Below are 18086 nucleotides of genomic sequence, written 5' to 3' on the forward strand. Positions count from 1 at the left end.
CTGTGGCACCACTGTCAGCAGTGGATACATGTAAACAGGTTATTGTGGTTGGCTGAGCCTGGCTGCCTGACAGAAGCTACAAAGGCCATGGGAATACCAATTGATACATTTCATATTCCTCGTCAGCTCGCATAAGATGACAGCGTGAAAGCTGCTGCCAGTAAGAGTGATCCCTCTCTGGCTTTTTTTCTGACACCACTGTGTGATGGAGATCTAAAACACCCCGACTGATCGTCTCTTACTCAATGCACACCTGAAAGCTCATAGACCACGTCCCACAACGATCCGTCACATACCTTCTGAAACGAAGAGCAGAGCTATGAAAAAGAAAATGCTTCATGATTTGAGAGGAAAATAATTTACATTTCAAAAAACTAACTTTTATTAAAACAAAAAAACCAAAACAAAAGAAAAAAAAAATCAATTATTGACTCATTAACAAGATTATAAAACAGTGATTTAGTTACATAAATAAATTGATATCGGTGTATCAAATCTTAATTTCATAAGCATGTATACATGGGTCATTGTAATAAATAAAAAGGGAGAGCAGAAGATTCCTACACAAACAAAAAAATAAAAACAGCTAGAAAGACTCAAGAGGAAATTGTTTCCGAAGAGAACAAGAGACACTGGACAACGTATTCTTTTCCATCAAACACACGTGAGGAATTGCTTTGTTAAAGCATGAGTTACACAGCCACTCACTTACTAATTAAGGACACTAAAGCTGGGACCAAAGTTGGTTGTCTCTCACCTTTTAAAACGCGTTTGGTTGTTAGATAGATCTTCTGTTTGGTTACTTTAAAGCGTTAAGACAAGGCAAGAGAAAAGGCTGCTTTTATCTTTAATCAAGACAAGATAGAAATAGTTGCACGGAAAATGAAAAATTAGAACTAAGGTGAAAAAAAAAGCATATAACAAGAGGACAGCTGAACATTGCTGAAAAGCCACTGGAAGTTTTGCAGTGAAAAAAGGGAGAACTGAGGAGACTTGATTTCTAACATCTTGATTACACTGAAGTTTTGAACCTGTGCAAAATTATCAACATGAATCTTGCTTATCTTGGTTGCAACTATTAGGTTACTCTGGCAATGGTTGTACTCTTTGCAAAATGAGACAGACTGCAGCCTGGAGTTTTCTTTAAATGCACATAAACACACACCATTTTAAACCAGATTCATCTCCAATAAGCTCCTGTATAAAGCAAATCATAATTTTTTTCCAAAAGGATTCCATGGAAAACTAGGCTACTATAACAGCTTACATGCATAAGTATTTTAGGAAAATCCTGTTTTGTATTTTCAACCATTCAATCAACCAAAAGCCTGAAGTAGTCTACCTCCCTCTCCTTTCAATGCTTCAGATAGCAGGAATGAGCCACAATGTTCCTTTCTGCCACTGATGAGACTAAACCTGCATTTCTGACGAGATCCAGCATCTCAATTATGAACACTTGTGGCCTTGTGAGTCCAAAAAGCTGTCAACAAAGTAAATCCAGTCCCTCTGATATGTTTTGTTTAAAAAAAATAAAATAAAAAAGAGGAAAAAAAGAGAAGAAAAAAGAGAGAAAGAAATGGAGAGCCAGAGAGAGCAAACTACAGCGGTTTCAAGTATTTCACATTACATAGAATACTCTGTATAAATTAGTTAACATATACTTTCAGATCCTCCATATTCAGACATATACTATGGCATATATACAGAGTACAATAAATGCTTGCTCATGTTGTGACATGTTTTTGTCTTTTTCTTGTAGTCAGTCGTTCATTTGTTCCGCCTTTTTTTCCTGCGTAGAGAAATCCCTGAGAACGTTCTGGTTACGGAAGGTTCCACACAATGAACTATAACAGTAGAAAGTCTAATTTCCTTGATTCACATGCACAGAGGGAAGTGACACTGGCCTAGTCTGACGATACCATGCAGTGATGGTTGTAGAGATGAAAGAGGGGGCCGACACATCTTTTGAGTGTTGGGTGTTGGTATAGCTTGGGTGTAAGAGTACAGATGCCAGGGCAGTGATGTACAGCAGAGCCGAGCACACGAACGCTGACTCTTAGTTTTCTCTTAACGTTGGTCTCAACAGTAAAACCCATTTTCAATTAAGACTGTCAGCTATCATAGACCATAAATATTATGACAGCACAACTGGGAGCAGGTTCAATACCATATCGTGAGGTAGTTGTCTTCCTCTGGGTATTCGTTTCAACTAGAAAACTCAACAAAATCAGTCAAATCTTGGCTGTTTAAAAAAACATATAACAGCGGTACTACATTACTTTAATAAAGCAATAATACTAATTGTCTTTTCCTAATGTGTCATCACTGCAGGGCCTGCATACTGTCCTCGATCTGCATCAGGTACTCATTATCATGGAGGTGGGTAAGTTTTCCTACAACAACATAAGTTAGTGTGATGGAGCTAATGCCTGGAACTCAAAGAAAGCTAACGGCTGCTCAAGATCTGCTGCTGCTATGTAGGAAAAAATGCTGATGGCGGCTTTCTGTCAGTGCTAACCCAAGCTGTGCCGAGCCGAGCTAAGCTGTGCAGTGCTGCCCAGCGCCCATCAGCGGGGGGCCTGGACAGAGGGAGGTGCTGTGTGGTTTAAAGCCTTAGTTTCTCTTTGAGGATGCCGAGACGTTGTTGTTTGTTTGTTTTTTTTTTTTTTTTTCCTTTTTTTTTTTTTTTTTTTGCTGTTTGTTTTTCCATTTTTGTTTTTACATGAGCGCTATTGTACAAGGGCTTTAACCGCTCGACAACATGTAACTCAATATACACTCAAAAGGGTAGGGGGGGGGGACTTTAAATCATAAAAACAAAGGAACAAAAATTTTAAAAAGCCATTTCACTTTTCATTTTTGTCTCGCACACATGTAGAGAAATACACACAACATTCACAATGTGACAAATTTCCTCTCCTCTGAAAAATAAAAACACTTCTGTACACATAGTAGTAATAATATTAATAATAATAATAATAATAATAATAGTAATAATGTTTATAACAATAACAACAGCAAGAACAATAATACCGCATGTGGCTCTTGATTTTTTGTCATCTTTTCCTTTCTCTTTTTGCTTCATTCTACAAGTCACATCCCTCTTTTTACTTGTCTATTAGTCCAAAATAAGTTCAAAAGGCAGACTCAAGTTAATATAAAAGTACTAGAGTAGGAGGCAGGGGGTACAGGGGGCATTTGGCAACCCTCAGCCAAACCTCTCCCTCACAAGCATCATTAGTTTCTTTTTGCCCTTGTAGATCTGTTTCAGGTTGTCTATGAACTGTGTGAACTGAATGTGTCCGTCGTGAGCCATCATGAAAGTCTCCCGGGCCTTCCCCAGGAACTCGATGAACTCGCTGTAGTGGCGCGGGCTGATGTGCGTGAGCCGCGAGTGCGTGGTGTTGATGTAGGCCCCAATGGTTGCGTCCAACAGTTGCCTGAGTGGCGCTTTATCCAGCGACATCAGCTTCCCAGAGTTCCTGCGGCTGTGCAGCGCCGACACCATGCCCGGCGTGGTCAGTGTGCATCGCCGCAAAATGTCAGAGAGCACGGTGGCGCACTTCACGCTCTTGACCACCAAGGGGATAACAGCAGCCAGCTCATTCTTACCCAGTGAGTGGCTGAGCGCGCAGGCCCACAGAACGTCATTGATGGCTGGATGCGTGTCCTGGTTGTAACTCAGGTTTAGGTGAGCCATAGCTAACGTCGCCAGCTTATACGCTCTCATTGGGTACCCACGGTGTTCCATGTAGCGTGCAATAGTGAACAGCTGTGTGTAGCTCATTCCTGTTGCTGCCGCATCCAGTACAATCTGGTAGGCTGTCTCGAAGGCAATGTGGTCCTTTTCACAGAGTGTAAGAGCAGACAGGGCGCAGTTCTGGGGGTCCTTCATGGCACACTGCAGGGCGAGGGTGCGAGCAGAAGAAGCCAAGTTCTCCTGCTGGTGGCAGTCCAGGTGAAGGCGGACGATAGTGCTGTTGGACATGACTGTGGTGGCCACAATACTGGTGGCTTCTGTGGGGGTGAAGAGGGTGAACCAGCTCTGCATGATGCTGTCCAGTGCATACACACCTAGTGGACACAAACCACAATAAACAAGATGTGAAACAAAGTTTTTAGAGAACAAATAAAAGCATAAAACTTTCTGGAACAAGATGACTTACCGACTTCAGTGGCACATGTGACTAACCAGCGCACCATCTCTCTCCTCCTCCAGTTTAATGTGGACAGAGTGATTCTCATCACCTAAGGAAGAAAGGAAGTGATGGAGCAGAAGGGACAGTGAATGAGTTGCAGGACAAAAACAAACAACCTCAAAGTACACATGGTAATAGTAGAGTATTCAAATTGTTTTTGGTACCTAATCCATTTGTCACTTCGACAGTTTACTTGAAGAACTGTAAGGGCAAAGATTATATTACATTTCCAATGATCATTCTAGGAGGATGAAGAGGCATCAAACTCTTTCTGAATTTATTTTTTATGATTTTACAAATAACTCATGGATAGACCCTGAGAACAATATTAATTTACATAAATAAAGTAAAATAACAAACAGCTTTATGTGGATCTAATTGTCACTTTAGTTTTGGACTCTTTTAGACCCAAGAAGAAGTCAAAATTATACTCTCAGTAAATTAGGGACAAAACTTGTGCCAGTTTATATCAAAATTAATAACATCATATGACGGCAAAATAAAATTAAAATGAAAACTATTGCACTATGTGCAAACTTCAACTTTTAAATTTAACTTTTCAACGCAATTTGGTCTTTTATGCATATGCAAATGCACTTTTTGCATTGCTGAAAATAGACTGAAAAACCTATGAGGCTTCTGGAAAAGACAATGTAAAAACCTAGTCAGTCAGTCTAAATCACTCATTATCACATCAGTTATCATGTGTTTTTCACATATAACAACCAACCATCAAGTACATGGCCAGCATATGTAAATAGTTGTGTGCTTTGCTTTTTCAGGTGTGTTACAATGGTAGATCTTTTAAAAGAAAAAAAGTGCTATAATGTTTATCTTTTTGAGATTATTCTCATTTTTATTACATTCATTAGTGTGAATGCAGCCAATATAATGTACAACAGAACCCCCGTTTTTTTACCAAACAGGGTGATGTGTTGCATACCTGCAGTCCCAGCTCCAGGGAGACTTTGAGAAGTGTGATGTCAGGCAGGCTGTCCATGAGCGTAGCGATCTTGAACGCATCCTGTGCCAGTTTGAAGATATGGGAAGAGGAGTGAATGTTTTTCTGGATGGACTCCAGGACTGTCTCCAGCCGGCGACTGTCACCTAGAAAGGTCACAATCACAGGAGTAATTTAGAACTGTATGCTTATTTGCACAAATGTTTGTTTTTTTATTTAATTTGCAAGTATATTAGCACCTTTGGCAGCAGTGAGCATGGTAGAGGCCAGTTCACACTGTTGAGACTCTATGTGGCTCAGGGTAAACCAGCGCGGGTAACGGTTGGGAACTACGGACACGATGTGGTGAGGCCTAGAGAGATCACCGGACGAAGCCGTGGACTCCAAAACTGGCAACCTGGTAGAAAACATAGACAGAAATTGTAATGAAATTCTTAAAATGCTGAAGCAGAGAGGGCTGAAACTCAAGGAGAAACAGAGAGATACCAAAGTTTAAGAAACCATCAACATCACAGAAAAATCACAGAAACAAGCAGAGACAGGAATGCTGCACAGACAGAAAAGTCTTCATTACGACGGTCTGAAAGTGACTTCTAAATGAAAATGACTTCTGTTATCACCAAGGGATTACAGTTCGCCTATCCCTGCAATTTACTTTCAACCTAGTATTTAATCACCAAGAAACCAAGGTATAATTAGTATTTTCTTCACTCTAATTGGTTATAATGAAGTCAGAGCTTTGCAACACCTGCTAGTGGATGAAGGAGCTTCACTAGTTTCTGCCTCTCATTATAATAATACCGACAGGGCAGAGTCTTCACAAGCATCACGAGCACAACACGATTACCACTGTGGCCGGCTCATCTCCTATTCTGCTTCACTTTTCTTCCCTCTGCTCCCACCTCAGTTTCAAAGGTCTTCTTTCCTTTAGAAGACAGCACAACCTGGCCTTCTCTCAGCCAATCACAAAGCTAATTGAGTCCATGGGGAAATTAAGGAATTCACCTTCCAGCCCTGTAAGGCTGGACACACATCAAACAAATACCAACACACATCAATGAAAAGACCCAGGTCTCATACACACACACACACACACGTACACACACACACACACACACACACGCACACACACCTGCCCTTTTGAAAGTACATCAAAGCTGCCCAGTAAAAGCAATGTGATGCTAAATGCCAGTTTCAATTTCAGAGCAAAGTGCATGTGATACTGTTGCCACGTGAGTGAAGACATTTACAAAAACAGCCTTGTCTTCACTCAGTTTTGCCCATGAGGGCACAGACAGGGTTCATCTCTCAGGGAGGGAGGGTGATAAAAATAAAAAAATAAATAAAACAGTCGGGATGCAGATGTGTGAACACTGACACCTGCTGTAAACTGGTAATGCTCTGGAAGCCCTAGCAACATCACGGCTCATCCCACACACAACTGAAGAGCTGCTAAAAGCTTCTAGCACACTGGGGTATTCTGAAAGATTCCTGGGGTGTAGCAAAGCAAAAAATAGAGAAAAAAAAAGCCCTTGGTAAAGATGGAGGTCTCATCAACATTCCTGTCTTTGTTTGGTTTTCACCAGAGAGCCAGAGGCCTCCATTGGATGGGAGCTTGAGAGGATGGGCTGCTGAAAAATAGCCTCCAACGTAGCCTCCCTACATCAAATCTGCTATTATTCAGATTCAACTTAGGGAATTGAATCTGTACTGGGCTATTGTTCCATGAGAAACAAAAAAAAAGGAAAAATAAATCCTCATGGACTGCTCTAAAATGTTCCTTCAAAGCAGTTTAATCACTGGTGCATTCTCATAGAGCACCTTGTAACTACTTTAAAACGCTGCATGCTTGTTATAAACACGATCATCTCTCTGTGCAATAACACTACACCAGCCCTCAACTCATTGACAAGTGTGCTTAAAACTGCAAATTAAACTCATATTTCTTTATAGCACTGCAATGTCTGAATATAAATATGCATCATCAATAACATTAAAAAAAAACTGTGAGAAGCAATCAATCCCTGTGTGAAGCAGTTAGAAGAGAGGGGGCAGCTCTGGTGTCAAATGGCTCCTGTGGCACTGCAGCGCTCTGTCACATCTGAGGGGGATGTAGCAATGCAACCAGAAATATGCAAGACTGATGGTGTGAAAGGAGTCCGCAAGGTACTACAGACCCCATGTAGTGAAGAGACACAGATGGGTCATTAAATATTTAGAAACAACAGAGGAGTTGTAGTTTTTGCACTCTGGGAAATGGAATAATAAGCTTAATAAAAACTGGATAGGTATTGGAGTTCATTTTTATGTACATAAAGGAAGAACAAAATATACAAGAGAAGCACATGTGAGACAATGAGAAAAAGCAGCCCAGCCAGATTTTACCTAAATCTTGAGGCCCTTTGGGTTTCTGGTCTGCATCACCATGACTACTGACCTCTTTACCTCATGCTCCTTTTCCCCTCTGACAGTAAACACCCTTCACTTTTGCAATTCATCAAGCACACATCCATCAGCTAAGCGACAACATCCGTTGGAAAACGTCGACTCTATACACAAACTCCTTTGGAACAAAATCTTCAAGAGGGATTTAGTCATATGTGACTAGAGATGAAACCACACCCTGAGTTTTATCTCTAAAGGGACTGGTATGGATGAAATGACATTTGCTTTGAGTGATGTATTGTTTTTCCTGCAAAACATACACCTCATCTAAATGTCATTATGGTCAAATTATCAATGACAGGCTTCTCTGTAGGCTTATGAAACTTTATAAAAATTGTGCTTGTGTTATGAGAGAAAAACATGGTGACGCAGTCTGAACACTCTTCAACGAGCTTGGGCCTACCTGTGGGTCATTGCCATAAACACCGGCCTTGCTCGTCCTCATTGTATACAGTGCTGCATATTCAAAGATTATGGATTATACAGAGGATCAAAGGTTGCAGATTACAGTGACAATCCAGAGTCATTAACTTTAGAAGCCTTAAATCTCATATGGAAATCTCGCATGATAACAAGCAGCTGGGATTTGTGTCTTTGGCTTCCAAAGAGTTGAGATAAGCACAATCTCTGGAGAAGAAGTGGGTTTCTTCTTCTGCTTCCCTGGCTGCAGTCAAATTCTGGGCAGCTCATGAACCAGTAGGCAGCTCCTCTGCGTTTGCATTGGCCGCTCATGCCAAGCTATCGCACGGCATATGCTGCTCTTACACACACTAATTAACCTCATCCGAGGTGCATAAACACACACATACATAGTCTTTAAAATACTCTTGTGAGTATGCTTTGCAAACTAAGACAGTCTGACTTTTATTCCTTCACACACACAAAAAAACTGTGACAGAGAAGACAAATGGAGAAAGCAAGTGGAAAGAAAGAAGTGTGTGTGTGTGTGTGTGTGTGTGTGTGTGTGTGTAAGATCTAGCCTTTCTATCTCTCCTTTTATCAATGATAGTGTTATAATAGGTCCATTAAAATAGCCCTGGTTACTTTACCTCCTCCTCTATATTTAACTATCCTCTGTCCCGTGGGAGTGAGGAGGTATATGCTATCACATTACACTACGCTACATTACACACATTCATTATCTGCTGAGTAGACACCCCTGGTTCCCAGGAGCACCCATAAGTGGCCATATTATTCTAAATCGCCGGTTTCACAGCAGAGGAGTGAGGATGGAGGAGGTGAGGGGAGGAGACGAAAAAGGTGAAGGGAAGGGGCAAGGACAGGAAGAGAGTGGCTGACTCAGGGAAAACAGGTTTGGGATGTTGGTTTGGAGGCAAGAGGGTGGGTAGCGGCAAAGGGGGGTACATAGTAGCTGAATGCGCAACCTAAAAGCTATGCTAAGGAATCCAAACCGTCTCCTTTTGGTTTCATAAGCATGCCTTTTTTTTCCTCATGCCTTGTGGTTACCAGAGAGATAACGGAAAAATTAGTTTGTCATCTTTTTATTCTCCGAATGATGTACAACATCCACCGACTGTTTGCCGGTTCTGCAGAGAAGAACTAAGAGAAGCCCTGCTAACACAACAAATGTCTTCCCTATGCTGCCCTCTCCCTGCCGGCTCGCCACATGTGTGTATACGTGTGTGATTCCTCCTCATTACAGCTGCACTAATTACACTCTCATTAATGTAATTAATATTCACTGATCCAGCTCCCACAAGTCACAACATCAAAACACACCAGCGCAGACTGATTAACACACACGTACACATTGTCCACAGATGAATGCACACAAGAGCTTAACATAGTGAGATCACATGGGCAAACACGCAGACCCATAAACACAGAAAACACATGAAAATAAAGAAAAAGTGCTGCATTTTTTGATATTCTGCTAATCATGGTTCACCCATGAAAACTCAAACGCTTGGGAAGAAAATGTGCACATAAAATAAGAAATCTAATCTGATTGTGACCTGCTAGTTTCAGATGATTAGTAATATTCATCTTCTTTGTCGTCATAAATTTTGGGGGATATCCTAACCTCGAGACCAGAAATTAATTATTTAAATACAATTTGGTTAAAACTATTTTGCAAGTTTTTGATACAAGTATGATTTGGTAAGTACAAGAACAGCCTCTTATGAGTAAAAGACCTACCGCATGGCTCTCAGTGCAATTTTGTACGCTAGTTCAGCGTCATGAGGTAGGAGAGAGGTGAAGAGATAGCGGGCGAAGGTGTGCATGGGGACACTCTCTCTGTGGACAATCTCTCCAAGGCCAGAGTATGGACCAGCTGTGCAAGAAACACAAAAAAACAAAATGCACACACACACACACAACTATAATTAGTGACCAACATAAGTAGAAGAAACCCACCAAAAAAAGAATTACCTACCTGGTCAAGACAGTAAATTTAATGCTAAATACACCATCTAAATAAGACTATACCATATTTTCTGTATAATGACTCATGATTTCCTGTAGCACACCGAGGAGTGCCTTATCTGGTCTTTCCCCTTCCAGCTAGGAAGAGGCAAAGCCACGCGGCATTAAAACAAACCGTGACGTCAAAAACCATATGGTCGTGTGTGCAGACTTGGCCTTATGCCCTCCTCCTTCCCTCCCCTACTTCCTGGACTCCCCCTCATCTCTGGTGGGTTATTTTAAACCTCAGTGGGTCTGTAAGCCACAGACCACATCACACAGTGGTGTGGCTGCATCCCCCAGGGGCCCCGCAAAGCCCTCGGAGCCGGGTGCTCTATTAGTAGTGGAGCCAAAGGTGGGTGGTCGCCCCTGGGATGAGGCAGGGCTGGGGTTTGGGTGGGGACTGGAGTGGAGCTGGACTGGGTTTGGCCCTCCAGGATGTGCCACCGCCACCATCTCAGTTCTCCTTCTTTCTTCCCAAACCTCATTCCGTTATAACTGCAGTCCCGTAAATGCATGTATGCATATGTATGCTGACACAATACCCTTGGTGTTGCTGTGTAAAGAGCTCATTTTGGTCTGGACCACAGCAGCTCAGCCTCTATTTGCACCACAGAATGAAAGCATAATAAATAGTAAGACTGAGTCAAATGTGTTTTTCCTGTTTTAGCAAAAATGTGTAGGCTCTTGGTGTGTGGGTGGTTGAAAAATGACAGGGAGGAGGTGTATCTATATGTGTGCATCTATATGTGTATAGGCTGCTGGGAAATTTAGTGAAATAAAAGGAAACGGTAAACAAACTGCACACATGTGACTAGTCCCACGTTTACCCGACTGAGAGCATCAAAATTTGCTTTTCATTCTTCTATTTACACCTACACACACAACTGAAAAGAAAGGGACAGCAAGGACAATAGCTTTCTCACCCTCCAGTAGAAAGACAGCCTGTTTACGGAAGATTTTGACCAAGGAGTCGTCCAGTTCCACTTCCTGCAGCTTGGCCAATAGCTGCTCTTCATTGCGACACACCTTTTCTTGAGCATACAGCCCATCGGGCATTACCCGCTGCTGGCCTAAGCCAATCAGAGCCGTCTCCACCGCCAGCGCCACATATGATTCACCGTCTCCAAGTAATCGCTGCACGGGCATTCGTTGGAGGTCTGCTCGGCTCACAACACTGGAACAGTCTACCAAAAGAAGAGAGAGGACAGAGAAGTAGGAGCAATGAGTCGGCATAAAGTGGTTATGAACTGGTCTGAATGACCAGCCAAAACACAAAGAACTCCACTTACTGCTCTTCTTTCTGTAAACAGAAAAGGCAGTGATTTACAGAAAAACCACAAAGCATTGGAGAAAAAAAAAAAAAAGGAATCATTGTAACACAAAAACACAGAAGATGAAGCTACAGCTCAGCTATGTTCCCCTCATCAAACCACATGGACTAAATAATCCTCTGCTGTTGTTACCATATATTACATTTACTTATACAGCATGCATGTGTCAATTGTTTTTACTTAGTTACCATAAGCCATCCATACCTGAGAGGTCTAAGCAAGTGTTGGACCCTTCCTCGCCTGCTCGTCCTGACTCTGTCAGGGTGCTGAACAGGGTACCAATGGGATCCAGAGGGTGTCCCACCCAGCCCTCCATGTTGGTTATAGAGGTATGGCCTTTATGAAGCAACTCTGAAACAAGACAAAGCGTCACACATTTGTTGATCAATTAATCATTTCACCTTTCAAGTGACAATTTAAAACAATTTTTTACAGTACTTAAGGGTAAGTTGTGCAAATAATCAACCTCAGGATAAACACACACAAACGTAATAAATCTGCCCCGACATATACAGTATAAGCATCCATTAGGTGCACTTCTTTCTTCAATTTGGATGACACAAGAATACAGAAACCAGTAGGGACAGAACTAACACACATACAGCTGATTGAATTTGGGTTATTTTAAGCAGTTTACTAAAATATATTCATGGTAATGAATAAAGTGTAGCATCATATCTAATTTGAGGGAATTTATAACCAAATTCGTCCATTGCAAAGCATTTAGGATTCAGTTTTATAATGAACAGCACTCATCTTTTATATCCTTTTCCCTCTTTTTTTTAACTGCACATTCAACTACAACAAAATCATAAGTAGGCCTACTGCAAAATGCAAAAACAGATAATAAAAGTTAATAGTAAACCGTTAATACTAAACTATCAGACATTATTTTATTGTAAGATGTTTGGCGCTTAATTCTAAACATCAACTCTGGGCAACTTTACATAAAAAAGTGCACAGGTTCTTAGTTCCCTTTGGTTTTACAAGCAGTAGATGCATGTGTGATAAAATTAGAACTGGAAACACTTTCAATAGGTTAAAAAAAAAAGTGAATACAAAGTTGAAGTTGAATTACAAAACTATGATTCACCTTTTTTGTGCCGTCGAAAGTGCTCCAATTGCCTCTGCTGTTGCCTTCGTAATGTGTTCACCACAGCGATGGCAAGTCGGAGGGCTTCTCTGGGGTAACCGTGCGAACGCAGGGCATCCACCCGAGCGCAGGCTGTTGGAACATGTTCTAAGGAAAAGACAAATTCATCCCCAATATTCTTCCATTAGGTTTTTGTCATTCTCGGTCCAAATTTGGTATATAAATAACTCCTCTAACACCTACATACACTAAGACTCACCATGCCATAAAGGCCAGCCACGTGAATCAAAGAGGGAGCCCTCTTGGTTGTCATGGTAACAGTAGTTGGCATAGAGGTCGCTGGCGATAATGTGCTGGAGGTGTCGGTCCTGCCAGTGCAGGTCGCAGGCCTCGATGGCTCGTGTGAACACAGTCCTGTGGGGCCGCATCTCTGCAGAGAAAGGAGGAAGAGCAGCGAGAGATTTAAAGCTCCATCATCTTTTTTTCTGCAAACTGAGACAAAGTTTGGAAGAAAAAGGGGCAATTAAGAAAAAAATTAAAGAAACAAGAAAATACTAAAACATATACATGTGGGATGATCCTTTAAGTCTTCCCTGCAGCACAGACAGCAGCTGCACCCTTAATGCAACACCTCTCACCTTTCCAGCTGCATTATTACAATGAAAATATGTTATTGACAGACATATGAAACTTGTCAATCTCTGACCTTGGTTGCCATGAGCACCCTGAGGCAGTGAGTGGGTGAGGTTGGGCAGCTCATTGCCATGGTTACCGTCCTCCCAAGGGCAGACGTCCACACTGTTCCATCTGCGCAGCTGGCGCAGCCATGACGACTTTTGCTCTGGTTTACAGTGGGGGTTCAGTACAATGCACATCCACAGGGCACCTGTACGCAAAGCACATACACGCTCACACATCATTGGAACAAACAGAATATGAAAAGTGGATATGTCTCTGGGGATACAAACACATACAAGGATCTAACCCTCAAGACTACTGCAGATATGCACACTCTACAAGAGAGGTGTGACTGAGTTATAGATGCTTACAGACAAAAACAAGGACATATAGAAAGCTTTTAGAGAAAGAAAAAAAAAAACAAAAGTAAAGAAGAGCGAGAGCAGAGTGAGGAGGAAAGAAAATTAAATGAGAGCAGAGATAATTTGCGCAAGAAGACATGGGTGAGGACAAGCGAATGAAGCTCAGCTTTGTGTCTAGAGAAGAAGAGCTGCAACTCAAAGAAGAGAAAGACAAAAGAAAGAGAGAGAGAGAGAGAGAGAGAGAGAGAGAGCGAGAGAGAGAGAGAGAGAGAGAGAGAGAGAGAGAGAGAGAGAGAGAAACTGCTGCTGAGAGGCAGCATTCACCACACATCAGGGGGAGTGATAAGGACTTGGGAAGAAGGGTTTGAAGTATGGACTTCAAAGAGACCGTGCACACACTTCCAAAAATACGTGGGATTGAAACAGATCAGATCACTCCGCTGTCCTCGCAAAGTGCAGAACAAGACCAAAGGGAGAAAACTAACATCATCATCATCAGGAGCAACAGCATCAACCGAGACATGAGAGGAAAAACAACAAAGACGGGAGACAACGCGACTGCAGTCCTGGTTTTGTTGGTTTTGTTGTTTGTGAGGAAGTGTTTTGCTGTAGGTACAGTAAGTCTGTCAAAAGAACTACACACTGTATCAAACCAAACAAGTGCGTGGTGAGCAGTTCTCTGTCACATCAACTAAAAATATGATGCGGCATGTTTGAAAACATTGCAGAGGTGAGGCGCAATGAGCTGCGTTAAATGGCTTTTAATTCACAAAGATCTCGCTGAGCTGCCAAACCTACAGTCACAGCGAGAGACCGTGCTGTCAGTGATGAGTGTGCACGTCTGAGATTGTGGGCTCTCTTGGACACAAAAGGATAAGTAAACAGAAAGAAAAGAAAAAAATGTACGTGTGTATGAAATGTGTGTCAGTGTCTGGGTTCAATCACCCACCTCACTAAATCTGCCAGTGTTCGTGTGTGTTGGGGAAGAAGCATGTGTGTGTTTTTGTACTTTTATAGGACTGTGTGTGGTTTGTTTTTCCCCCTCACCCAGCTCATCCCAGAGTTGTCTGTACTTGTCGGTCATGGTGGTGCCCTGCTGTCTCCACAGCGCCAGCCGAGGGTCGGCCATGAATTGCTCTGTGATCAGTGTTAACATCCTCGCTCCATTGGAGTCACGCATCTTCAGCATCTCCCTTACCTAGAGGAGGAGACGGGACAAACCCGCACACCGTGGAGTTTATACCAGCAGATGCACAGACAGCTCAGAAGACACAAACACCAGACATGAGTTTAACGTCACTTACAGGATCATCTTTGATATTTAATACAGACTTATGTTGGCTATGTATCATCTTGTTTTAAATCTTATTTTAAACTTTAAAATCATTCTAACATTTTTTATATATTTGAAAAAATTAACACAACCCCCTGTTTACAATATAGCTGTTTATGTAAATGTAGGGGTTAAGAAAAATATATCTCAAGATACATTTTTAGCCAAAGATAAATTTAAATTAGGAATGACAAAATGGCTTAATATCACCGATAAAAATCCCCTGAAGCTTAAAGAGCTGCTTTCAGTACATAACACTCATTTTAAACAAAATACGTAAATTTGGCCTTTCTGCTCCTAGTTTTCCTGCAGTGACTAGCGATTAAATATTATATGCTTTTTATATTTCTTAAGCTTTTGATTTTCAGAATTACTTCTATACTTAATTTCTAGAGAATATTATTTTCTCTACAGTTCATATGTTCAAATTGTTTTCTTTCTTGGACAGGACACTTATTTAACTAATTTCTTTAGTTTCTATGTTCTGGTTAATTTTTTCAAAGGAAGAAAAAATAATAGACCTCACACGGAGATCTTTTCCTTTGTAATGTGTGTGATCAGGGTGGAGATGTTTTCAGTAAATTCCTCCTGAAAGGTTGAATAAAGGTGTGCTCAGCTGGGGCGTTTAATAATAAAATGTATTGACTGCACATATTTCAATACACAACTCAGATTCTTTTTTTTATTCTTGGCAAACAGTCCTAAACAGGAAAGGCCCAAATATATTTGCACAGCAGTCCATAACATTTACCTTTCATGATCAAATCAATAAAACTGAAACTACCTGAAATCTTGCGACTGAAACTCCCTCCGTGGTGTCCTTGTTTACTGGAGTGTTTTCAGTACTACTTTCATCTAGTCTCTTTTTTTGACTGGGCTTGAAAACTGGACAACATTTACAATCTGCTTTGTGTCATCCATTTTATTTTGTATTTTACCTGTGGATTTATTTATATTTCCCTTCCATATGAATAATATTTTAAGGTTAAATATTTGCTGAATTGTCTTTTTCTTTTTGAGAAGAAGACATGGGAAGTTTGTCTGCATTTGTTGGAGACATAAAAGAAAAAGAGATTAAACACAATAATACAAATATACACAGAAATAAATTGAATCCACTTCTTCTCCCATTCTAGTCCATAAGTAGCAGCAGAATTTTCCTCCCTCTCCTTTGCTTTGTCTCACCGGAAGATTTTCTGTGCTGCACAAATTGCAAGAGGGACTCATTTATTGTGAACTACGGTGGTCAGCATCTTTTTTTGTTGCAGGAAACATAACTGCTGTTTGGTGCGGTGGGTGGGGGGGGTTGGGTATAAAATATTAAACTGATCTGCTACTTTTAAAAATGGGGGATATATTTTTTCCAGTGAAAGGCAATAAAAACAGAAAACAGTGATTTTTTTTTTTTTTTTTACTTTTGCTGCACTCACATACACCCATGCCATTTGTGTGCATGTGCCATTTTCCTCCTTTGGTAACAAGTAAATTCATAAACAATGTCTATATAATGCTCAGTGTGGGTGTAAGTGTTTGTGCAAGAATATATGTATATATACATAAATGGCTTACATTGCGTATGTGTGTGTATGTGCGTAGAAAAGAACATAGCAGGCAACAAAGAGCCATGAAGCCAAGAGATATTCTAAAAGCCAGGCAGGCTGGATGATAATGGCCTTGGCTTGCGGTCTTTACATAGCACACAGTGCATTAATGCTGGCCTAGCTCTGCCTCTGTAATACCAGACAACAGAGTGAGGCACACGTCTCTCATGTAATCGTTTAATCATGGGTACGGAGCAGTATATAGTGCAAGCCTTCCCATTTTCTATACCTTTTTCTCTCTTTATCTTGCACTTTTACTCTTTCCAGCAATTAGCTCAAGCTAAGAAACAGCCTGCCTTTAATGTATGTGCATTATTCGTTATCTTTTATTCTTATTTCTTGAGGGAATAAAAGATAATGCAAGTGCACTAAAGAGATGGAGAAAATATCTATTAAAAAGGATGCAATGAAACTAGACAGGAAAACCCAAAGGGAGTGTGGTAAACCTACACAGGCGGAGTGTGCTTGTAGCTGTGGCCGACAAGGCTGGTATGTGCTGTATGCATGTTGTTATGTTCTGCATGTGGATGAACCAATGTTCCTGGGTCCTGACCTTGCTGAAGAGCAGGTTCAGCTGCTTGCCTGAGCCGTGGTATCCTCCCTGGGACAGGAAGAGTTTGACTTGCTCCTGAACTTGCTCCTCATCCAGGTGCCAGCAATTCTCATCATCCACGCTGGCTCCAGCTGTGGGATCCGGGGCCCCTAAGCATACACAAACATACACAAAACATAAATATGTGTTAAATATGAATTGGGTCCCTGTATTTTCCTAATTGTCTTTTGTTTTGATGAAAAATATAGCATATGCAGCATAGAATAATTTGATCTACAGAACAATAAGGTGCAGAGAATGTTTTCCTCAGTGGTTTTATCTCTGAAGAGACCAACTATATGACATTTCTACAAATAAAAAATCCTCCTTTAAGTAAAAAAATTAGGATATAGGACAGCAAAATGTAGCATAATTACCTGTAGGATAATTATTGATAATTATATTATTGAAGCAATATTTAATGTATTCTGCTCACTACTTCTTTTACTATTGCTGGCAATGCAATTGTATAACTGATACATATCAGCAACATGCATTAACAAATTGCACTTCTAATGATTTCAAGTCTTAAAATATATTAAAACTATCCTTTTTCTAATACACTAATAAAAGTCTGAATCAAGTCTGACCTTGAATTTCTTGTGCCTGCTCCGCAAAACAAAGTGAGGGTAATGTTCCATGTTTGAATCAAGCAGGTATGTCTAGAACATTCAAAGTGTGTGAGCTAATTACGTTTGCTACCTCATGCTGCATTTGTCCGTCTCCTTGTTTATTGCTTTCTACTTTTTTGTTAATTTTATAAATATGTCCATATTATATATATTGTATATTATATTATCAATGCAAAACAGTCATCACTGTGGATAAGTTATGATTCTGTAAACAAAACACTGCAGTCTTTCGCAGCCTATTTCTTACATCACATCCAAGATCTGATGATGATGTAAAAAGTATGAACTGGTTTATAATTTGGTTTAAAATATAAAAAAAAGTTTGGTTCATATTTGCAGATTTGCCTATCTTCACATTACTGGGTTAAAATGACCTAAAAGAAGTTTTTGTTTTTTGTTTTACTGATGTGACAAACATCAGTAGATTTT

At 40.7% G+C, this 18086-nt stretch overlaps 1 protein-coding gene across 1 annotated transcript in view; it reads right to left on the bottom strand.

Moving 5' to 3' along the window:
• Positions 1–358: 358 nt before the first annotated feature.
• Positions 359–18086, bottom strand: part of LOC121649229 (zinc finger SWIM domain-containing protein 6-like) — a 40290-nt gene continuing 22562 nt past the window's right edge. Inside the window, exons 3-14 of the mRNA XM_041999885.1 lie at positions 16987–17135; positions 14547–14697; positions 13166–13345; positions 12719–12889; positions 12460–12606; positions 11571–11717; positions 10959–11219; positions 9766–9901; positions 5400–5557; positions 5143–5306; positions 4167–4248; positions 359–4074 (exon numbers count right to left, since the gene is read on the bottom strand). Of these exons, the coding sequence (XP_041855819.1) occupies positions 3209–4074; positions 4167–4248; positions 5143–5306; positions 5400–5557; positions 9766–9901; positions 10959–11219; positions 11571–11717; positions 12460–12606; positions 12719–12889; positions 13166–13345; positions 14547–14697; positions 16987–17135 (2612 nt within the window). The 3' untranslated portion in view covers positions 359–3208. The remainder of the gene's footprint in view (positions 4075–4166; positions 4249–5142; positions 5307–5399; positions 5558–9765; positions 9902–10958; positions 11220–11570; positions 11718–12459; positions 12607–12718; positions 12890–13165; positions 13346–14546; positions 14698–16986; positions 17136–18086) is intronic.

The sequence above is a fragment of the Melanotaenia boesemani genome, chromosome 11 (assembly GCF_017639745.1).
Source record: "Melanotaenia boesemani isolate fMelBoe1 chromosome 11, fMelBoe1.pri, whole genome shotgun sequence".
NCBI lineage: Eukaryota > Metazoa > Chordata > Actinopteri > Atheriniformes > Melanotaeniidae > Melanotaenia > Melanotaenia boesemani.